This window comes from Oryx dammah, unplaced genomic scaffold (assembly GCF_014754425.2).
Source record: "Oryx dammah isolate SB20612 unplaced genomic scaffold, SCBI_Odam_1.1 HiC_scaffold_29, whole genome shotgun sequence".
NCBI classification, from domain to species: Eukaryota; Metazoa; Chordata; class Mammalia; order Artiodactyla; family Bovidae; genus Oryx; species Oryx dammah.
Window position 1 is genome coordinate 21,656,752 of NW_024070213.1, and position 23,298 is coordinate 21,680,049.

General features: G+C 43.3%; 1 protein-coding gene across 1 annotated transcript; it reads left to right on the top strand.

The window, feature by feature from the left end:
- Positions 1 to 6,212: 6,212 nt before the first annotated feature.
- APOLD1 (apolipoprotein L domain containing 1) lies at positions 6,213 to 12,082 on the top strand. Its single transcript, XM_040235215.1, has 2 exons — positions 6,213 to 6,602; positions 8,337 to 12,082. The coding sequence occupies exons 1-2, from the start codon at positions 6,600 to 6,602 to the stop codon at positions 9,078 to 9,080; spliced, it is 747 nt and encodes a 248-aa protein (XP_040091149.1). The 5' UTR covers positions 6,213 to 6,599; the 3' UTR covers positions 9,081 to 12,082.
- Positions 12,083 to 23,298: the final 11,216 nt, after the last annotated feature.

Consider the following 23,298-nt stretch of genomic DNA (forward strand, 5'->3'; position numbering starts at 1 on the left):
GTAAATTATCATATGTGAAATGAATCGCCAGTCCAGGTTCGATGTGTGAGACAGGGTGCTTGGGGCTGGTGCACTGGGGTGACCCAGAGGGATGGGATGGGCAGGGAGGTGGGAGAGGGGTTCAGGATGTGGAACACATGTACACCAATGGTGGATTCAAGTCAATGTATGGCAAAACCAATACAATATTGTAAAGTAAAATAATTAATTTAAAAAAATTTTTAAAGAAAAACATATTACTATTTTAAAAGGGATTAATCTGGAAAAAAAAATTTTGCAACCCCATGAATTGCATTCCTTGTCAGGCTCCTCTGTCCATGGAATTCTCCAGGCAAGAATACTGGAGTGGGTTGCCATTCCCTTCTCCAGGGGATCTTCCCAACCCAGGGATCAAACCCTGGGTCTCTTGCATTGCAGGCAGATTCTTTACCATCTGAGTCACCAGGGAAGCCCCAACTCCCACCACGCACTATAACAAATTCCACTTTCAGCGGCTGTGAAGCTGGGGAGATCCTGGCCAGCAGACAGATGTCAGATCTCATTGTCCTTCCAGCCTTTCAACCCTCCCCTGAAACCCCTCAATAAAATGGTTTGATTCCTCCCAAAATAAATAAATTTCAGGTGACTTGCCTCCTGTGTATCCTTTCAGCCTCATCCCTGGACACCCGCAGCATCCACTTTATGCTCAGCCATAGAAAACTGCCTAAAGCATCCTAATGCTATACCACACCTTTGTCCATTCTGTTCCCTTAGCTTACTCTCCTCTCCCTCCTATTTTTTGTCCAAATACCACTTCTGTTCCACTCTCAAGTTTCAGCTCAATAGCAGTGCTTCTAGATAGTCATAACTAGTGCTTCGTAGGACTCTGCGCTTCTTTGGTGCACACACCTCTGGCACTTTCCACATAGAATTGAAATGATCTCTTCTGTATTTTTCTCTCCAGTGGATTGTCTTCATTCTGGATGGCAGACATGGTATCTTACTCAGCTTTTTATTTTCAGAATCTAGCATGGTGTCTGATACACCCAGGTATTTGATACGTTTGTGGAGCTGAAATAAAGCAAACAAATTAAGTAGTCTTTGAGTAGTCTCGTAGCCTGCAGCTGGAATTCTTACAAAGCTTATCACATTATATCAATAAATTGGTTTTTTGGAAAGCAATACAAAAACGTGCAACAAAAACCATGAAAATGTTCATTCTCTTTTACTTGGTATTTTCCTGTTTGTGAATACTCCCCAAAGAAATGATCCCAAGGGGGAAAATTTACACAGATGTTCCCAGTAACTCTAGTTAAAATAGTGAAAAAAAAACTGGAGGCAATCCAAGTGTCTAATAGGGAAATGACTAAGCAAACAATGGAATTATAACAGAGCTGTTAAAAATGACAGAGGTGAGGACTATGTCAACATGGAGAAGTGTGTATCTGCAGGAACGTTAGAGAAAAGAACACAGGCCAGTGTTTAAACACGAGTGGTTAAGGATGTGTGTGTGCATTAATGATCAGAGGCTAATCTGGAGAAACTGAAAATGGCTGGAGCTCAATACTTTCTTTCCTGTGCAATTCCATAAGTTTCTGGCATTAATAGTTTAGCTCTCATGCAACATAGATATCTATTTTATTAATTTAAAAAAGTTAAAAAAATTTCTTGGCTGTGTAGGTCTTAATTGCTGCACTCAGGATCTTCATTATGTCAAGCTGGATCTTTCAGTATCTTTTGTTGCTCACACAGACTCTCTGATTGTGGCATGGCTTAGTTGCTCTGAGGCACGTGGAATCTTAACTCCTGAACCAGGGATTGAACCTGTGTCCCCTGCATTGCAAGGCAGATTCTTAACCACTGGACCATAATTCTCATCAAATTATTATGAAAATAACAACACTTCTTGAAGAGAACAAAATACTTTACATTCAGCAAGTAATTTGAGTCTAATTATGTGCTATATAGCACTTATATGCTCATGTAATTTACAAAAAAAAAAAAAAAAGGGCAAAGATCCTCACCAGTGGTGGTATTATTTTAACTTACTTAGGTTTATTTGGATGACTGTACACATTAGGACCTAGTAGAAAGGAAAGTCTGAAAAACCTTTGGCCTGAATCTCACATTCACAAATTGTCTCAGTTTTATACTTTTGATATTGTCTCCGAAAAGGGTTCTATGCACAGTCACTGAGATACACCAAGAAAGGCTAAAAGAAAAAAGTCATCATTGGGGACTTCTCTGGTGGTCCAGGGGTAAGACTCCATGTTCCAATGCAGGGGGCCCGGATTAGATCCCTGGTCAGGTAATTAGGTTCTGCATGCCACAGTGAAGACTGAAGATCCCTTGTGTTGCAACTAAGACTCAGTACAGCCAAATAAATAAATATTAAATTTTAAAAAATTTATTTATTTTTAATTGGAGGATAATTGCTTACAATATTGTGTTTGTTTCTGCTATACATCAATATGAATCAACCATAGGTATACACATGTCCCCTCTCTCTTGAACTTTCCACCCCATCCCACCCCTCTAGGTTGTCACAGAGCACCAAGTGTGAGCTCCCTAAATTTGCGTCCCACTGCCAATGTAATGTACTATTTAAAAATGTATTATTTTATAAATCAGTGATTATCTTATGAATAGAGAAATAGTGACATTAGTGAAGAGGAACTAAAAAGCCTCTTGATGAACATGAAAGAGGAGAGTGAAAAAGTTGGCTTAAAGCTCAACATTCAGAAAATGAAGATCATGGCATCTGGTCCCATCACTTCATGGCAAATAGATGGGGAAACAGTGTCAGACTTTATTTTGGGGGGGCTCCAAAATCACTGCAGATGGTGACTGCAGCCATGAAATTAAAAGACGCTTACTCCTTGGAAGGAAACTTATGACCAACCTAGATAGCATATTGAAAAGCAGAGACATTACTTTGCCAACAAAGGTCTGTCTAGTCAAGGCTATGGTTTTTCCGGTAGTCATGTATGGATATGAGAGTTGGACTATGAAGAAGGCTGAGCACCGAAGAGCTGATGCTTTTGAACTGTGGTGTTGGAGAAGACTCCTGAGAGTCCCTTGGACTGCAAGGAGATCCAACCAGTCCATGCTAAAGGAGATCAGTCCTGGGTGTTCTTTGGAAGGACTGATGCTGAAGCTGAAACTCCAATATTCTGGCCACCTCATGAGAAGAGTTGACTCATTGGAAAAGACTCTGATGCTGGGAGGGATTGGGGGCAGGAGGAGAAGGGGACGACCAAGGATGAGATGGCTGGATGGCATCATTGACTCGATGGACGTGAGTCTGAATGAACTCCAGGAGTTGGAGGTGGACAGGGAGGCCTGGTGTGCTGCGATTCATGGGGTCGCAAAGAGTCGGACACGACTGAGCAACTGAACTGAACTGAACTGAAGATCTGTCATATGGCAATTAAAAGAAATAAGCCACACATTTTTAGATCTCATTTTTAAATTTATTTATTTTATTTTTATTGAAGTATAGCTGATTTACAGTGTTATGTTCATTTCTGGTGCAGCCACATGGATGAACTGTCATACTGAGTGAAGTAAGACAGAGAAATATCATAGATACTGTTTGTATGTGGAATCTAAAAAAAGGGTACAAATGAACTTATTTACAAAAACAGGAATAGAGTCACAGATGTAGAAAACAAACTTATGGTTACCAAAAGCGGAAAGAAGAGGGGATAAACTGGGAGAGTGGGACTAACATATACACACTACTATATAGAAAATAGATAACTAATAATGACCTACTCTATAGCACAGGAAAGTCTACTCAGTACTCTGTAATGCCCTATATGGAAAGAATCTAAAAAAGAGTGGATACATGTATATGCATAACTGATTTACTTTCCTGTACAGCAGAAACAAATGCAACATTATAAATCAACTAGACTCCAATAAAAATTAATTTTAAAAATTTCTGCTGTACAGCAAAGTGATTCAGTTATACATATACTGGGTTGGCCAAAAAGTTCATTTGAGTTTTTCCATAAGATATCATGGAAAAATCCGAATGAACTTTTTGGGTCAGCCCTATATATACATTCTTTTAAAAAATATTTGGTTTCATTTGGTTTCTCATAGTATACTGAATGTAATTTTCTGTGCTATATAGTAGGACCTTCTCATTTATAAAATTTCTTCTTTAAAAAAAAAATTCGCTGAGACCATTAAAAAAAATAGAAGTGGCCCAGACCTTTCTAGAACCCTGGGAAGCCCAGAACATAGTTATCACTTTATTTTTAAAATGTGATAATTTTAGCTAGGGGCCCCAGGCTAATGAGTTGTTAATAACTGTATAAACACCTGACTCACAAACTGCTATCTACTAGCTATACTGTTTCTGCTGCCATGTAACCAGTGGTCAGAGAATTCACAGCTTCTACAGCAGTGGTTCACAGCCCTGGTTGCACGTTTAATCTGAAGGTCAGTCACCACTTTCAATGTAACGTGTCCGGGGTGATGGGTTACAGGTGCCCATAAAACAGTGTAAAAAAGAAGTTTTAGGGTGCAGTCCCCAAGATGTTGGGGGAACTGCCTCAATAATACTTTTGATCAAAATACCTTCAATTACTCCTTAAATTTCTTATTGTGCTTAAATATATGAAAGTAAATAAATACTGAGCCAAAAGTATTATGTTCATGTGTCTATCTTTAGAAATGATGTGAAGTACCAGATTTTTATAGGTGGTAAAACTACAACAAACCCAAACTGTCAAATGAATGCTTTTTGTTCCATTAAAAAAAAAAAAAACCCAAAGAAAATGGATTTATAACAGATAAAAATGAATTCTTGGATATTGACTGAGGTCAGTACTGCCCATTCTCCTGGACCTTCTCCTCTTCATCCTTCTGTACTATGATTATTGATGCTCTGAAGATGGTGATCCTCTCTGTATCCCAGCAACATTCACCCATTCATGAAATAAAGATTTATTTGTGTTCATCTAAACCCCAAACACGGGCTTCTCTGGTGGCTCAATGGTAAAGAATCTGCCTGCCAATGCAGGAGATGAGGGTTCGATCCCGGGGTCAGGAAGATCCCCTGGGAATGGGAAAGAAAATGGCAACCCACTCCAGTAATCTTGCCTGAGAATCCCATGGACAGAAGAGCCTGGCATGCTCCAGATACCACTCAGTGACTAAACAACAACAAAACCCCAAACACAAGAAAATGTCCAGGGAAGTTGGAGGAGCAAATGAGAGTTGAAGGATCAGGGTACATTGCCTCACTCCCTGCCTACCCTACCACCGCCGAAGCCACGCCCCTCCCCATCCCCCGCCCCCCCACGCCCACCGTCTGACCGCCCCCCCAATTCACCCTGCTTTACATTCTATTTGGAATGACTATATCTGTGGGTTCAGTGGAAGACATTTTCCCACCTCTTGCCTCAAAAGCACAGGCAGGCACTGAAGGTGTCCGACTGAGAGTTATGTTTATCCTTTGAGGAGCTGTAACCAGAATTTTTGGACATGGGTCAGATTCAGAAAAAGCAAGTTCAAAAGGCCCATGATTGTGAGTAACAAAAAACTGGGTTGTGTTCCTCAATACCATGTCTACTTATAAAGGTGGGGGACTTGTGTTCAAGAAAGATATGGTTGCTAAGGCTTTCCAGACAAACCAGAGAGTCGAGACAGTAATTCGTATCTGGGAACCTGTGGTAGGAGTCTTCCTGGCTGAACAGCCAACAACTATCTGAATGTCCCAGAAAGCATCCACAGACGCTATCCTTGTTTTCCTCTCCTGAATGATCCAGAATATTGCCCTTCAGCCGGTGCTTCATTCCTTGGGGGTAGAATGCACTCATATAACTATTGCCTGGGCTACAGTGGTTGCTTCCTATGAAAACCCAGGAAACAGAATCCCCGCTGCTGTTGAAAGTGTATAATTAGCTCCTCGTGCAGCCTGACCCCACTGATTTTTCTGACGCATTTGGCCCGAGGTGTGCCCTTTCTGAGACCTCCAAGAGCTTCTCCGCAGCTGGAGATGCTCAAAACTGCACGCAGCACTTCCTGTGGGCGTGGCTTTGCATTCTGAAGGTTGCGCGCCTACTGAATCACGTGTTTCAAATGCTCAGATTCAAGATGCTTTTTTTAAAAAAAAAATACGGGAGTGGACTGTGAGTGGCTCTATCAGACATAAGAGAGTCTCTTCCCTTTTTCTTTTCAAAAAGTAGTTGTGTACTGGTGGCCTCCCAAGAAACACTATAATTGGTCAGCCTGGGGTGCGTTTTATGTCCTCTCAGATAACGTCATTAGCTATTTTCAGGAAAGGGAAGGCAGAGTATGCCCCCGGGACAATGACAGCACTTGTTTCAAGTTGGGGAAGAGCCTGTGGTTCTTTTCCTGCGTTTGGGGGAAAGCGAACACACAATGTTCATTTCCTAAATACGGGATGTGCTGCGAGGCTGGCGGGTCATTTTCCACCATGTCATATCCTTCTGGATGAAGGCAGCAGGGGCCAGGACAGGAAATGGCAAATTCTCAGAAAAGACAAGGCTTTCCCAGGGCCGTCATTGGCTCTCTGGAACTATAAAGCTTGCTCATCCAGAAACAGTCTCAGATTCTTCTTTCCTGGAGATAGCCAGAAGTGAATGGTAAGTGGGGAGACCAGAGGGATGCTATCTGAAAAAATAGCCACTGGACTGGTAATACTGGGATTGTATCCTTGGTCCGTAATATATTTTGAGTAACTTTGCCTCGTTTTTGCTCAGAGGTGTTCTTATCTGGCAATTTGTCAGTGGTGGGTACAATTATGGAGGCATGCTAATAAAATTAAGATCTAGGAGTCTAGAGAGGAAGATTCTACACTGGGCTCTGTGAAGTATCAGCTGCAGGTAGAACTTGTCTATGTTTCAATTTCCTCACCTTCCACATGAGAATAATGATTTCTGTTCTGATATCTCACAGTAGTCAATGTTGGATTTCTATAGCTTTGTCACTTTTGAGAAGTTCCTAATAATGAGATGTACAATGGCTACGAAGGGAGAAATCTTTGGCAACTAGAAAGGATGTACTTTTACTCAGGATGTAGTTTTCTCTGTTAGTCATCTTCAATTGGCTTCCGTTCAGCTCGCTACATAGGTAGCCCTATGTGAGCTGTGAGCTGTTCAAGGAAAATTGTGGTCCCTTTTAAAATTCTGTTCAGTTGTTACTCATTTTTAAAGGGAGCTTTCATTATAAAGGGACATACTGGTGCTAGTGTAATTTACTTTTAATTAAGCATGTATCAAAGAGTGAGATTTCTGAAGACCTGATGAGCTCTAGTTAGAAGAAATAGCACAAGCCTAAGAAATCTTAGGATTGATTCTAAGAGCTGGGAAAAATAACAAGCAGTAGAGTTGCTTCAGGTGAGCATCTAACTTAGAAAAATTAGTTTCTTACATTTGATGCTTTTTGAGTTTTTGGTGATTTGTATTTTTCACTCATCAGAGAGGGGAAAAAACTGTATTGCAAAACTCTTAAGATCTTAGTCTTCTTGTAAGGAAAGGGCTTTGTAAAGGGGTACAACCTACTGCTTGCCACATGTCATCTTGCAGAGATGAGGGCTCAGTATTCCGTGCCTGTTTAATCCTGGATGGCTCTTTCTGATCCCATGGATTGTAGCCTGCCAGGCTCCTCCATCCATGGAATTCTCCAGGCAAGAATACTGGAGTGGGTAGCCATTTCCTTCTCCAGGAGATATTCCCCACCCAGGGATCGAACTTGCATCTCCTTCATTGGCAGGCTGATTCTTTACCACTTAGCCACCTGGGAAGCCCTTCAGTATTGCAGTAGACTTATAATATTAATAGCTGCCGCTGCTTCTGCTAAGTGCTTCAGCCATGTCAGACTCTGTGTGACCCCATAGATGGCAGCCCACTAGGCTCCTCTGTCCCTGGGATTCTCCAGGCAAGAACACTGGAGTGAGTTGCCATTTTCTTCTCCAATGCATGTGTGCATGCATGCTAAGTCGCTTCAGTTGTGTCCGACCCTGTGTGACCCTATGGACAGCAACCCACCAGGCTCCTCTGTCCACAGGATTCTCTAGGCAAGAATACTGGAGTGGGTTGCCATTTCTTCTCCAAATATTAATAGCACCACTCCCTTATTTAACAGATTAAAAAAAAAAAATCAACCCTTGGCATTCCCTGGGAGAAAAGTGGACGAGAGGATTATTCCTATTGGCTTACTCGAATTTAAGGTCCTGGGAAGTGGAGGACTTGTCCCAGAAGACAGAATGGGTCTTTGGGAACCTGACACGTGACTCACTGGAAAATGACCCTTTTCCCCTTGGGTGGCCGTAGCTGTTGCGCTCGACTTCGGGCTAACCGCGTGTCTCATCCCCGCAGGACATGGAGAGGCCGGCGGCCCGGGAGCTGCAGGGCGCGGATGCTCTGCGACGCTTCCAGGGGCTGCTGCTGGACCGCCGCGGCAGGCTGCACGGCCAGCTACTGCGTCTGCGCGAGGTGGCCCGGCGCCTAGAGCGCCTACGCCGGCGCTCCCTGGCGGCCAACGTGGCCGGCAGCTCGCTGAGCGCGGCGGGCGCTGTGGCCGCCATCGTGGGACTCTCGCTCAGCCCTGTCACCCTGGGGGTCTCGCTGCTGGCGTCGGCCGTGGGGCTGGGGGTGGCCACCGCCGGCGGGGTCGTCACCATCACGTCCGACCTCTCCCTGATCTTCTGCAACTCCCGGGAGCTGCGGCGCGTGCAGGAGATCGCGGCCACCTGCCAGGACCAGATGCGCGAGATGCTGAGCTGCCTCGACTTCTTCTGCCGTGGGCAGGGCGGCGGAGACCGCCAGCTGCTGCAGTGTGGGAGGAACGCCTCCATCGCGCTGTACAACTCGGTATACTTCATCGTCTTCTTTGGCTCTCGCGGCTTCCTAGTCCCCAGACGGGCCGAGGGGGCCACCAGGGTTAGCCAGGCGGTGCTAAAGGCCAAGATTCAGAAACTGGCCGAGAGCCTGGAGTCCTGCACCCGGGCTCTGGACGAGCTGAGCGAGCAGCTGGAGTTCAGAGTCCAGCTCTACACGAAGAGCAGCCGCGGCCACGACCTCAAGATCTCGGCTGACCGGCCCACGGGGCAGTTTTTCTGAAAACATCGTTTCCCATCAAATGACCGAAGCCAGAAAATCATCCCCATGGGGTGCTCCATATTTGTGTCTCCCTCAGGAAAACACGAAGTTGGGCTAGGAGCTGAATGCAAAGGATGAGAAAAACTGTTCGAGGATGGGGGTTGGGGGTGTGTTCTCCCAACTCTTCTTTACCCATCACTGACATCCTCCCAGGGGCTGAGTGCTAGGGATTTTTACCTCCCTGATCCTGGTGGGATATATGACCTGAAAAGTATTTTATATTTTATCATAACCGTTCAGTCTTCACACCCTTGGGCACTCCTGATTTAAAGTTGTCGCAACGTGCCTGTCCCTGCCTCGGCGGGTGATTTGAGCCGAGGCTGGAGAGCGGTGCAGACTCTCACACTCTGGGTCCTCTTCGAGCCCCACTAGGCTTTGAGGTCCTCAAAAACACCCGTGAGAAGAGACACTAGCTCTAAAACCTCTCTGGCAGAGTTTCTGAGTATGAAGAACTCCAGAATCTAGAGCTAATCAGACTCTCTCTGAACTGTGTAGAAGGGTTCAGGACCAAAGGGAGGCACCTCCCGCTGATATGCGCCCCCTTCTCTCTCAGCGTGCCCTGCTCACAGATCCAACCTGGGGTTGGAGTGGACCTTCCTAAGTGACTTCATAGCCAGACCTCCAAGGTGCTCTGAGAGGAGAAATCCACTAAGTCCCGCCCCCTTGCGGAAGAAACTGAAGGAAGAGGAAATGGTTAACAGCTCCGTATACTGACTTCATACTGTAGAGAAGGGAGCAATGGCTTTTGAGTTAATCCTGGGTTTCTTCTGTGTGAGACTTGGCTTCCTAGTCTATAAAATGGATGCTAAAACCCCACCTTATTGGGAAGTATTGAGTAAGATAAAGCCAAGCACAGTGTCTGGGTGGTCAAGACTGGTCTCTGGGCTTGTACCATCACCTGGGAACTTGTTAGAAAGGCCAATTCTTGGACTCAGCTCTAGACTTAAGGAGTCAGCAACACAGGTGGGGCTCAGCAAGCTGTGTTTAAACAAGCCCTTGGGGGTAATTTGATGCCTGCTAAAGTTTGAACACCATTGCAATGGGTGTTAGTTTGTAATCCCCTGATGAGCGTTCTCTAAGTCTATAGTCTCTCTAGGGGCTGCTCCGTCTTTAGTGTCATTTACAGACGGTCCAGAACAGACTGTCCCAGAAATAAAAGAAAGAAGGTGCGTGGGGGCGGTTTTGTGTCAATGCTTCCCTGAGCAATTTCCCACCAGTTGAATAAGAGATGACAGAATCAGCCCGTTAGAGGGCAGTGTTGCCTGCTCATTGTAGAAAGTGGTACAGAAAGGAATGTGAATTTAATGAAAATTGACATTTATTACCTTTTCTAAAAACCTCCAGACCATGTTTTTTTAATTATTTATTTTAAGTTTATTATTTAATTACTTTTTATTATTAACATTTAATTTTATTTAACCACATTAGAAAATAATAGGAATAGCAAGTTTCCAAATGGGAGACTACTGAGATTCTTTTCAGGAGACTTAGTTGAGTTTGCCTTTCTAAGGTGGGTCATGAGCTGTAAACTGTATTGTGTTCCTTAAATAAGTCTCCTTCAGAGGGAAATTTTTTCCCTAGTGTTTTGAATGATCCTTTTAAGTAAATGAGGTAGTTCTTTTTCTCTCTCTCTCTTTTTTTTTTTTTTAGTTGCTGTTCTTTTTATAAGTAAATGAGGGAAGTTCTGAATAAAGAGACCAGGAGCTGAATTTAAGCCTCATAAATGGAGGCTTGACTTGTCAATATAGAAATGATGCGATCATATCTATCCTGAAGGTAACTGGCCAGCAGATAACACTTGACCTGAAAGGCCCTCCCTATTTAGTTCAGGGGAAAGAAAACCCAAGTACAGGCATATGAAGGAAACACTAGGAAGCCTGATGTCCTGCGAAGTTGGGTCTTAGGAGTGACAAAGTAGCTTGTGTTATGATGATGGTGTGTTATATTTTCGCTTTGGAACCTGTAAGAAATCTGTAAGCTGTCTCTAAGAAAATACTTTCAATTTCTTCAATTTCTATTGCTACCACTGTATTGCTAAAAAATATGTTAAAAAGTCTTTGGAATCACACAGATACCCCAGCTAGGTCGAATTATGTAATTATCTAATGTGATTTAAATTTACCCAGTTGACCCCCATGCTTACCAATGATGGCAGTGTGTCTGAGGAAGTGTAATTTCAGTGCTGGGAGAGGAGTTGGTGTTTCTATATTTTTATTTTTCCTAAAATGGCAATTGATTTGTATCCTGATTTATTTTGAAATTGGTACCTTTTAAAAAAAATGGTGTCAAATTTCTTAGGTTACCTTGCACAAATGGTAGCATTTTAGATCACCAGAATGTACTTCACATTGTTATATTATGTTATGAAGGTACAATCACTGCCTAACTCCATCTTGTATTAAAGCTTAAGTTTGAATTATTCTTCCAAATGCCTGAGCTGTTCCTTAGAAATAAACCGGACACTTTTGGAAGCAGCAGCAACAGAGACCATTTCATATCATTAGGGTATTTTGACTGCACCAGTGTCTTAAGCTCCCGAAATTATTATTTTAGTGGCCCACTGTACATCCAAGGAAGGGTGTCTACTTTGGAACAGTACTTTGCACATTATAGGAGCATAGTAAATGTATTTGAATAATTTAATAAACTGTTTAGCTGTATTAATAGGAGTTTGTTTTGATAGTGAAAGATCATTCATTCTCTTTTGTGTCTGTTATAGAGATGGAAGCCTCTACCAGGATTTAAGTCAAGTTTAGTTAAATGGATCCTAGAGACAAGTATTTTATTTATTTCTTTTGTGGGAATGTGAATAAGGCTTTTTCCTTAAGGCCATCGTTCTGTAAACAAACAGACTGAAATGGTATGTTGTAAAGGGAAGGAGAGAAAGGGGTATTTAGATTACAAGAGTACTTCAGAACAAAATCCGAGTTGGAAAAATAAACACGTTCATATTGAAGGTTTAAGTGCTTCTGTTGGCTTCCGGGGTTTACAATCGTTTGGATTGTTTTCTTTCACAAGAAAGGAGTTTCTTTTGGTTCTGCATCTCAAGGATTCAATAAAACTACATTCTACTCTATTAAAAAAAATAATCCTTAACAGACATTCTGATCCTAATCACTTTGATGCATTTGTCCTCAGGTGCCTGTCATTTCCAATGTGGCAAATGTCAGTGTCCAGAGTATTTACTGGGAGGAGAAAGAGAGAAGAGTGATGTAGAAGCCACTAGATCAGATATATCAAGCAATTTGTCAACTTGATATATTTCTCAGTCGATGCCTTGGTATGACGTGAAAGTAGAAGGAATGATATTGTGCAGAGAGAAATGGGATATATTTAAATTCAGAGGTTTGTAACCTAATTTTTTTCCCCACTGTAGCAAAATCAGTCCTTTCCCTTTACTGAAATAAATTGCCTATTTCTCTTTCTTTTCAAAAAAACTTTTATGATTCTTAATCTTTTAATTTTGTTGAAGCAGAGTTGAATTATTCAAACTTCTCTAATTAGTTACCTAATCTCATGTTTGCCTGTGTATAAATTAGTAACTTTGAGGAAAGGTAGAGGTTTAATCATTTTTACTTAGAATATTCAGCATCAAACTGTATAAAACAATTTTTAAAGACTAATCAATTCATGTACAGGAATTTGCTTATCTAAAAATAAGACTTCCAGCAGTTTCAAACCTTTGACTATAACTACAACCTGAGAAGTAATTGAAAAGAATGCTTGTTGTTCATCTCCTCTCGTGTCCGACTCTTTGCGACCCTATGAACTGCAGCATGCCAGGCCTCCCTGTCCCTCACCACCTCCCGAAGTTTGCCCACATTCATATCCATTGCATCGGTGATGCCATCCAGACAGCTCATCCTCTGACATGCTCTTTTCCCTTCTGCCCTCAATCTTTCCCAGCATAAGGGATTTTCCAATGAGTCATCTGTTCACATCAGATGACCAAAATACTGGAGCTTCAGCATCAGTCCTTCCAGTGAATATTCAGGGCTGATTTCTGTTAAGATTGAGTGGTTTGATCTCCTTGCTGTCCAAGGGACTCAGGTGTTTTCTCTAGCACCACAGTTAGGAGGCATTAATTCTTTGGCACTCTGCTTTCTTTACAGTCCAGCTCTCATAGGCACATCAGGCTTCAGAAAACCCAAACACTAGAGAGGGGTAAAGAGGGAGGACAAGAGACAGCCCTACATTAGGATGGCAAAACTTTCCCAGAAGTCTCCAGTGGTCTTCACCTGGCAAGTCACTAATTTTAATTGCAAAGCAGGCTGGGAAATGTAGTACTTTTAGCTAAGAACTAACTGTTCCCCAAATACCTAGGTTTCTGTTTGTAATTAACGAAAAGGAGGATGGACATTGGTTGAAGAGGCCAACAGTCCAAACAACGAGCCTATAGTGGTTGCTGCAGTCTGTTGAGAACTATTGCTGGAGGTAATCTCATTATCTGAGTGCCAACCTGAAGCCCCACCTTGGAAATATCTCTGGGTCCGGATGTTGCACTGTTAATGACTGTGCAACAACAACAAAAAAAGAAGGCTGTGTTGGCAGGTTGGATCCTGGCTGTTTGCAAAGGCCAGCCATAAGCTTGGATTCTATCTTTGCTGAAGCATATGGTATTCCTGTGGTAACAAGTATCCTTTTAGTTAACTGCAATAAATCTTTCCTTGTTGAGTTGACAGGGGGTTGGGATGTTGTTACTTTTTGCTCCTGGCAAACTCCTAAGTGGGAAAGTAAACCCTGCTGTGGTTAGGACTAGGACAAAGAGTCCTAAAATATGGAAATAATCTCTTAGCAAACAACAAGTTGGTAGGAGAGGGGAAAGTGTGCTGATGAAGCCCTCAGGGCCCAGGAATGATTATTAGGGACCTTCAGCATCCTCAGACTCTGGCATTAGCACAGGGTGGTGGAGAGCAGGCCCTGCGACGTGGTCCTGCCTGCACAGGTAAAGCTTGTCCATATGAAGCTTACCGGCAAAGAGTGATGTTTACTCCCATTTATATTAACGTTTCCAATGTAACCCCACGGGGTGGGAGTGCAGGCAGGTCTGCAACCTGATTTTCACCAGAACTTTAGCAGTGAGGCTGGCCAAGGTTTCTGCCTCCCAAGTGTACAGGGCACCCATAAGAGGACTTGTGCCAGCACTTGTGTGGGTCCAGTTGCTAAATTAAACAAAACAGCTGTAACTGGGAGAGACTTTTGGTGTAAATGGAATTGGAGATGGGTAGTGATATCCACTCCAGTGTTCTTGCCTGGAGAATCCCAGGGACGGCAGAGCCTGGTGGGCTGCCATCTATGGGGTCACACAGAGTCTGACACGACTGAAGCGACTTAGCAGCAGCAGCCGTGACATCTAAAATCTTTCTTTTAGGCCCCAGATTTCTTTTCCCAGTTTCCCTGGTTGACATGGGGACATTCAGTAAAACTGACCTTGTTACTTGGCTTCCCAGGTGGCACTAGTGGTAAAAGTCCCGCCTGCCAATGTAGGAGACATAAGAGACGGGAGTTTGATCCCTGGGTCGGGAAGATCCCCTGGAGGAGGGCATGGCAACCCACTCCAGTATTCTTGCCTGGAGACCCCACGGACAGAGGAGCCTGGCGGGCTACAGTCCATAGGGTTGCAAAGAGTCAGACATGACTGAAGCGACTGAGCATGCATGCACACAATACCTTATTATAAAACTGCCCTGAACTTATTTACAAAACAGAAACAAACTTACAGATACTGAAAACAAACTTACTGTTACCAAAGGGGAAACGTGGTGGGGGGCAGGGGCAGTGGTGGTGGGGAACGGGTAAATCAGGAGCTTGGGATGAAGATACACTACAGTATATAAGATAGATAACCAACAAGGACCTACTGTATAGCACAGGAAACTCTACTCAGTATTCTGGGATAACCTATATGAGAAAAGAATCTAGAAAAGAATGAATATAGGTACCTGTATAACTGAATCACTTTACTGTACACTTGAAACTAATACCACATTGTAAATCAACTATACTTCAATAAAATAAAAATAAAAAACCTGCACTGTCAAAATATCATTAAAGAACAGTACTTTCCTAAGTGCTTAAGTAAGTGACATTTAGATAACAAAGTTATAAAATAAATGTGGATTTTTGAAAATAATAATCATAGTTAAAATTTGTGGAAGATTTACTAAGTAGTGTCCTAAGTACAATTTGGTGTGGATTATCACATTTACAAAAATCTTTTGAGGTAGGCACTATAATTACCCCATATTATTAAATAAAGAAAAGAAAGAACTAGAAGGTTGTACAGCTAGCAAAGGCTGCCCCAGGATTTGAATCCTGGCAGCCTGACTCCAGGGTTATACTCTTAGTTCTTCTGAGAGTAAGTTTATTCCTAATATAAAATAAAAACTAACAAGAGTGACAACATTAGTTACAAGTCTGACAGGTTCATTCATTTAGAAAACATTTATTGAGTATTCACCGTGTATCTCCCACTGTCATTTGTGAGCAATACAGACAGGATTCTAGATTTTATGGCCCTGACAATTTGGGTGGGGTATACTCTGGTTTTTCCAGTAGTCATGAATGGTTGTGAGAGTTGGACTATAAAGGAAGCTGAGTGCCGAAGAATTCTTGCTTTTGAACTGTGGTGTTGGAGAAGACTCTTGAGAGTCCCTTAGACTGCAAGGAGATCCAACCAATCCATCCTAAAGGAAGTCAGTCCTGAATATTCATTGGAAGGACTGATGCTGATGCTGAAACTCCAATACTTTGGCCACCTGATGCAAAGAACTGACTCATTTGAAAAGACCCTGACGCTGGGAGAGATTGAAGGCAGAAGGAGAAAGGAAGGACAGAGGATGAGATGGTTGGATGGCATCACCAACTTGATGGACATGAGTTTGAGTAAGCTTTGGGAGTTGGTGATGGACTGGGAGGCCTGGTCTCCCTGATGATGCCAGTAGGTTAATCAATAAGAAATTAGGGGAATTCCCCAGTGGTCCAGTGGTTAAGACTTTAAGCTCTCACTCCAGAGGGCCTGGGTTCACTTCCCGGTCAGGAAACTAAGATTCCACAAGCCTCATGGTTTGGCAAATAATAAATAAATAAATAAACAACCATGGGATTCTCCAGGCAAGAATACTGGAGTGGGTTGCCATTCTCTTCTCCAGGGGATCTTCCCTACCCATGGATCGAACCTGTGTCTACAGCATTGCAGGCAGATTCTTTACTGTCTGAGCCACCAGGAAAACCCCAAATAAATAATAAAATATATTTTAAAAGAAATTAGAATGTAGTTTTTCAAATGGCTAGTATTTGCTAAAAGCAACATAGGCACAATTTGAAAATGATGAAACTTCAGCTCTGATTGTAAAAATTTGTGCATAGGTATTTTGTAACCACACGCCAATTGTCCAAAGCATGGCAAGATTCTTGCGAATACAACACCTGAAATAAAAGGATGTGATTAATAAGAGCATTTTGCTAACTACTGATATGCTGAGACAGAAAGGTATGGGCAGAGACCACACAGACATGAATAAAGGAATTACTGGTTCAGAAACTTCTTGTGGTCATTCCATTGAAACTATCACTGAAACTGCTTGTCAGTTTTCTTCCTTATAGGGGTGTGTACTCAAATTCTGTATGGTGGCTATGGACTAAAAGGGCTAGACACGTGGGTGAGTAGACAAGTGTGTGTAGGAATAAGATTCTAATAGTAATAAAATTACTCAAAATAATAATGCTTTGTCTTCCAATGATTTGTTTTTAACACAGTTCCCTGAGATTTTGCATGGAGAACACTATTGTTGGATTTTCACTCTTTTTTTCCCCAACAACCATTTATTACTAATTGTCAAGATCTTTCAAAGAAGGCATTTCTGTTGGTTTTTCTGTTACTCAAAGGACCTTTTGCCGGGAACCAGCGTGAGGAGCTCCGCCCATGGCAAAGGTCATGAGGAAGGAGGCTTGGCATACGCAAAGGCGTGATCAAGCCTCAGGAAACCCCCTGTTCCCGAGCATCTAACCCCAAAACCAGAGTCTGTTTTATGCTCTCACCTATGCCTCTGACTTTACGGGGTGCTCTCCCCCATAACCGTTTCTCTCGGAGAAGGAGTAAACGTGCAGCTCCAAGGCAATTAAAATTCCTGGGCGTGACAAGAGTGTTTCAGCTTATGGACTCCTCTGAAGGTTATCTAGCCCGCCTGTACAGGTTTGTCCAGCCACATGTGATTGTTTACAGCCTCCAAATCTGAGAGGCATGAGATGTTTTAGACTTATTAAAGGCAAATTCTTTTGGGGAGTTAGAAATTATTAGTATAGTGAGTTGGTTAGGAATTATATTGGTGAAGGGTTTTTCATTTGTCAGGCTGATGTTTGCTGCTAAATCTCCATATTCCCTGTCCTTATAATGAATATAACTAACAATATAGGAGAAATAAGTATTAACCTTTAAGCATATAGGAGAAATAAGTATTAACCTTTAAGATTAATCCTGTTAACCTTGGGTTAAATAAATTCCTTTCTTGATTGTAACTCACTACACCCTCACCCTATAGGAATGCAACTTTATCTGGAGGGTGGTGCCTGGTTTAAGAAAAAACACCCTTGGAGGAAATAAGGTTTTTGGTTATCAGAAAGAAAGGATCATAGAATGTCAGCAGGTCTCACTCAAGGCCAGAAGATGATGTAATATCCCTAAGACCCCCGCGTGACTCTGTATTCATCCCTATGTGTAACAAAAGGTATATAAGCAAACCCCAAAATAAAAAAATCAGATCAGTTTCCGGAAAGACTGATTCCCTCATGTCGTCCTTTTCTGCTCCCCGTTTTTCTGTCTGAATTCCCATCTGGAGCGTGAGTGCCCTCCAAGTCTACTTATTTGTCCTGGTTTTCAAGTCCACATGAGAAGGAGCCCAAGGAGGGGCAACTTTCGATATTCAAGTGGCACCGGCGGCCCAACGTAGATGGTGCAAATTCCTTGTCTTGGAATTTTATTGGTATCTCACGTAAACCAAGTTATTCAGACCCTTTCTCTCTCTTACTATTTTCTGGCCGAATTTCCATCTGGTACATGGGTACCCACCAAGCCTATTAATTTTGCCTGGGCTTCTAAGATCGGACCAGGGAGGCCTCAGTGCCTCCTCTCCTTAGGGAGAACGGGAAGACGCCTGCAGCCTACGTAGGTGGTGATTGGTATCCCATGTGAACCAAGTTATTCGGCCTCTTTTTCTCTGCTAATCTTCTAATATCTCTCTATCTGTAATTAAATAAGTTATTTCCAAAGATGCCAACGCCGTCCCCACCTTTGAATTCCCTGGATCCACCGGGGCTGGTCCCCAGTAACCTTTCTTTGATGTTTGAGTACCTCAGGCAACTCACATTCTACCATCATCTAGTTGTCACTGGAGGGAATTCCCTGATGGTCCAGTGCTTAGGACTCCACGCTTCCAATGCTATGGCCCAGGTTTGACCCCTGGTCAGGGAACCAAGATCCTGCAAGCTACGTGGCATCGCCAAAAAAGAAAGAAAAGTGCTGGAGCGGGACTGGGTTTGAAGTCTTGGAAAATCTGAAGCAGCTATCTTAAGACTGATGTGGCCGTATAGAAAATTTACTAACCTTTTAAATTTTATTTATTTTATTTTTACGGTGCCGGGTCACTGTTGCTGTGTGGGCTTTCTCTAGTTGCAGTGAGCAGAGGCTACTCTTCTTGGCAACATGTCGACTTCTCATTGTGACAGCTTCTCTTGTTGTAGAACGTGGGTTTCAGTAGCTGCAGCATGTGGGCTCAGCAGTTGTGGCTCCCGTTCTCTAGAGCACAGCTCAATAGTTGTGGAACATGGACTTCGTTGCTCCAAGGCATGTGGGATCTTCTGGAATCAGGGATCAAACCCATGTCACCTGCATTGGCAGGCAGATTCTTTACCACTGAGCCACCAGGGAAGCCCTCCTAACCTTTTAAACTACAATTTAATTTATATTTAAGACTTTCTGGCCCTAAGGAGAATTTTAGAGTATATTGAATGTTTTAGGTGGCATTGTAAAAATGTGAAATAGTATAAGAAAATGACTTTATCTTTCATTTATTTCAGATTTATTTATATTTCATGAAAAGACTCGCCTTCTTTTTAACAGACAATAAAGAAAAAAGAAAAACATGCAGATGGTCAAATAATAGGACTTCTTCTAACTTTTCTGTAGTTTCAACATTGTTGACTACTTAGTTCTTAGAAGACTCTGAACACACACCCCAGAGATGAGTTCCTGTGATGTTTGTTTCATTTTAACAGTGGGTTATGAAAGGTGATGTGAAGGGCTGCTGCTGCTACTGCTAAGTCACTTCAGTCGTGTCCGACTCTGTGTGACCCCATAGACGGCAGCCCACCAGGCTCCTGGGTCCCTGCGACTCTCCAGGCTAAGAAGAACTTAATCCTGTGGTTTTAATGGAAAAAATAATAAAGTAGTTTATGGACTTTACAAAAAGGGCCAGATCTAGAAGTCTGAGGGTGGCAGGGGCGGGGGCTGGGGGGAGGAAGATAGAAAGCAGAAGGTGAGCAGCAGCAATAAGCAGGATGGGCGGTGACTAGGGGAATACTCTCCATGAAACTACAGGTTTGCTGGCTTTGAGTGACCAGGAGGGAAGAATCAGATCACCACACACCAACCAACCAGTTTGCAGGAGCTTCGATGGTGAGAAATAAGCAGCAAGGAAAGATAGTTGAAATTGATGTCTTACTTTCATAGGCTCTTAAACCTGTGTGGTTGGCATAAAAAAAAAGAATACATGCCCAGCCTTAGGTCAGCAGTATTCTGCAGCTGAGTCATAAATCTATGGTGCTGACAATGAACTTCCTGACCTCCGATAGCCTTCCTCCCCTGGGAGGCCTCCTTTTAAAGGCATGTTATCTGAAAAGGAGAAGACTTTAGAGTGACCCGGGGTACCCTGTCCCTCCTCTCCAGCATGACCAGTTCTGTAAGCTTTGTTAAGTTGCAGATCCACATTTACCTCTCAGAACAGGACCAGGGGACATTTGTGTGCAAGAGCTGCCAAGAGAGGTTTTCCCTTTCCACCGTCAGATTGAACTTTGTCACTACACAACTGCCTTACACTTGGAAAGCTGTTCTTCTGTCTGCACTAGGGATGAGCAATCTTGGCCCCGGGTGATAACCTGCTCCAGAAGCCCAATTTAGTTTATGATATCCTTTACACACAAGCCTATGTCCTTTCCATATCACAGTGGCTGCTTCATCTGTCCTTCCTCATCCCCTTGCACACACACTACAGACAACATGGATATTCCTCCATTCAACAAAATAGTTATTGGGGAAATATTTGCCAACTATTTGCTAAGTTTATTTCTAGGCACTGAGCCTAGCATACACGCACGCGTGCTCAGTCAATAAGTTGTGTCCAACTCTTTGCAACCCCATGGACTGTAGCCCACCAGGCTCCTCTTGTCTGTGGAATTTTCCAGACAAGAATACTGGAGTAGGTTGCCATTTCCTTCTCCAACTGAGCATAGAGTAGTGAACAAAAACAGTCAAATGTCTTGACTTTGTATTCTAGTGATGATAGGGAGCACAGACATAAAGAAAATAAATGTCTGGTTTGTGAGATGATATGTATTTGTTTGCGATTGCTGCTGTAACAAGTTGTTGCAAGCTTAGCAGCTTAAAATAACACAAACTAATTTTCTCACAGGCAGAAGTCCAATGTGGGTCTCACTGGGCTAACATAAAGTAGCTGACAGGGCTACGATTCTATCCGGAGGATCTCAGAGAGGACTCGTTTTCCTGCCTTTTCTACCTTCTAGAGGCTGCTGCATTCTTTGGTTTGTGACCCTCGTCCACCCTCTCCAATGCCTGAAATGATAAATTGAATCTTTCCCTACTGTGCCACTCTGACCTTCTGCCTTTCTTCCACTTTTAGGGCCCTTTGATTACAAAAAACCCCAACCAACAAACCAACCAACCAACCAACCAACCAAAAAACCCCCCAAAAATGCATCTGCTCAATGAGAGGAGAAGTAGGGCATGTTATCAGATGGGCGTGGTTCCTTGTGCTGGAAAACTTGACGTTTCCTTCATTTTCCCATGAAATAGGAAGTGACAGCGGAAGAGGAGCACTAGATGGTTGAGAGGATGTTCGGGAGAGAGAGGGAGAGAGCGGGCTGAGGAAGCACCCTGGGCTTGCCAGGCAACATGAAGGGCCGCTTACAGAGGGGTGGTATGGGGCAGGTGTTTCACTGATGTATCATTAGGGAAGTGCAGTTCCTTTCCTTCAGCAGATTGGCTAGTCAGGTTTCTTACATTCAAAGAGTAGAAGGTCTTTCAACTAGTTAAGCAGAAAGGAAATTTATTAATTTGTGTTTAGCCTTTATGGCATCTGGTCCCATCATTTCATGGCAAATAGATGGGGAACCAGTGGAAACAGTGGCTGACTTTATTTTTCTAGGCTCCAAAATCACTGCAGATGGTGATTGCAGTCATGAAATTAAAAGACACTTACTCCTTGGAAGGAAAGTTATCACCAACCTAGACAGCATATTAAAAAGCATTACTTTGCCAACAAAGGTCTGTCTAGTTAAAGCTATGGTTTTTCCAGTGGTTATGTATGGATCTGAGAATTGGACTATAAAGAAAGCTGAGCACTGAAGAATTGATGCTTTTGAACTGTGGTGTTGGAGAAGACTCTTGAGAGTCCCTTGGACTGCAAGGAGATCCAACTAGTCCATTCTAAAGGAGATCAGTCCTGGGTGTTCATTGGAAGGACTGATGTTGAAGCTGAAACTCCAATACTTTGGCCAACTCATGAGAAGAGCTGACTCATTTGAAAAAACCCTGATGTTGGGAAAGACGGAGGGCAGGAGGAGAAGGGGACGACAGAGGATGAGATGGTTGGATGGCATCACCAACTCAATGGACATGGGTTTGGGTGGACTCCAGCAGTTGGTGATGGACAGGGAGGCCTGGCGTGCTGCGGTTCATGGGGTTGCAAAGAGTTGGACATGACTGAGTGACTGAACTGAACTGAACTGATTGTTTGTTAATTTATTAAAGCATAATGAGGAAGAATCTCCAGGAAAGTGAAGATCAAGTTTGGGGGCCTTGCAGCCAAGAACAAAGCCCAAACCTGGAGATCAGCACGCCAGCAAAAACTCCACTGCTGCTGTCACTAAGCGAGGATGCCTTGGAGTGCATGTCCCTCACACACTCTGGACACCAGACCCTTTGCCACGTCTGCCCCCTCAAGCTGGACACTTATACCAATGCCAGGATCCACTTCTTTGTATTGCTCTGGAGAGGTGTGTCTGCTTGGAAGAGACACTTGGGTGCAAGGGTGAGTGGGAGAGTGAATTTCTGGTTTCTACTTAGGGAGAAGGGCTTGAACTGGGTGAATTTTGCTCATCGCAGGAAAACTGTTCAAAAGATATCAGGCTATCACCATGCATGAGAAATTGTCCAGGATAGCAGTTAATGTTTTATTTTATCTATTTATTTTGAACATTTAGACATCAAACCGTTTTACTTAAATTCAAAGGCTTCCATTGGAAAGTGTGGCTGGAAGCTGCCATGTACTATACTTACTATTTCATTGTGGCAATGATATTTGGATTGACTTTTTCCTTATTTACTTTAGGCTGTACTGGGGCTTCGTTGCAGTTCATGGGCTCTGCCTTGCCGCACTGGGCTCTGTAGTTGCGACTTGAGGGTGCTAGAGCACAGGTTCAGTAGTTGCAGGCTATGCGGTTAGTTGCCCTGCAGCATGTGGGATCTTCCCCAAGGATTGAACCCATGTCTCCTGCGTTGGCAGGTGATTCTTAACCACTGGACCACCACCAGAGGTGTCCCAAGGAATCTCTTGCCGCTGCTGCTGCTGTGAAGTCGCTTCAGTTGTGTCTGACTCTGTGCAACTCCCTAGACGGCAACCCACCAGGGATTCTCCAGGCAAGAATACTGGAGTGGGTTGCCATTTCCTTTTCCAAAGGAATCTCTTCAGTTCAGTTCAGTCGCTCAGTCATGTCCGACTCTTTGCGACCCCATGAATCGCAGCACGCCAGGCCTCCCTGTCCATCACCATCTGATGGAGTTCACTCAGACTCACGCCCATTGAGTCCGTGATGCCATCCAGCCATCTCATCCTTGGTCGTCCCCTTCTCCTCCTGCCCCCAATCCCTCCCAGCATCAGAGTCTTTT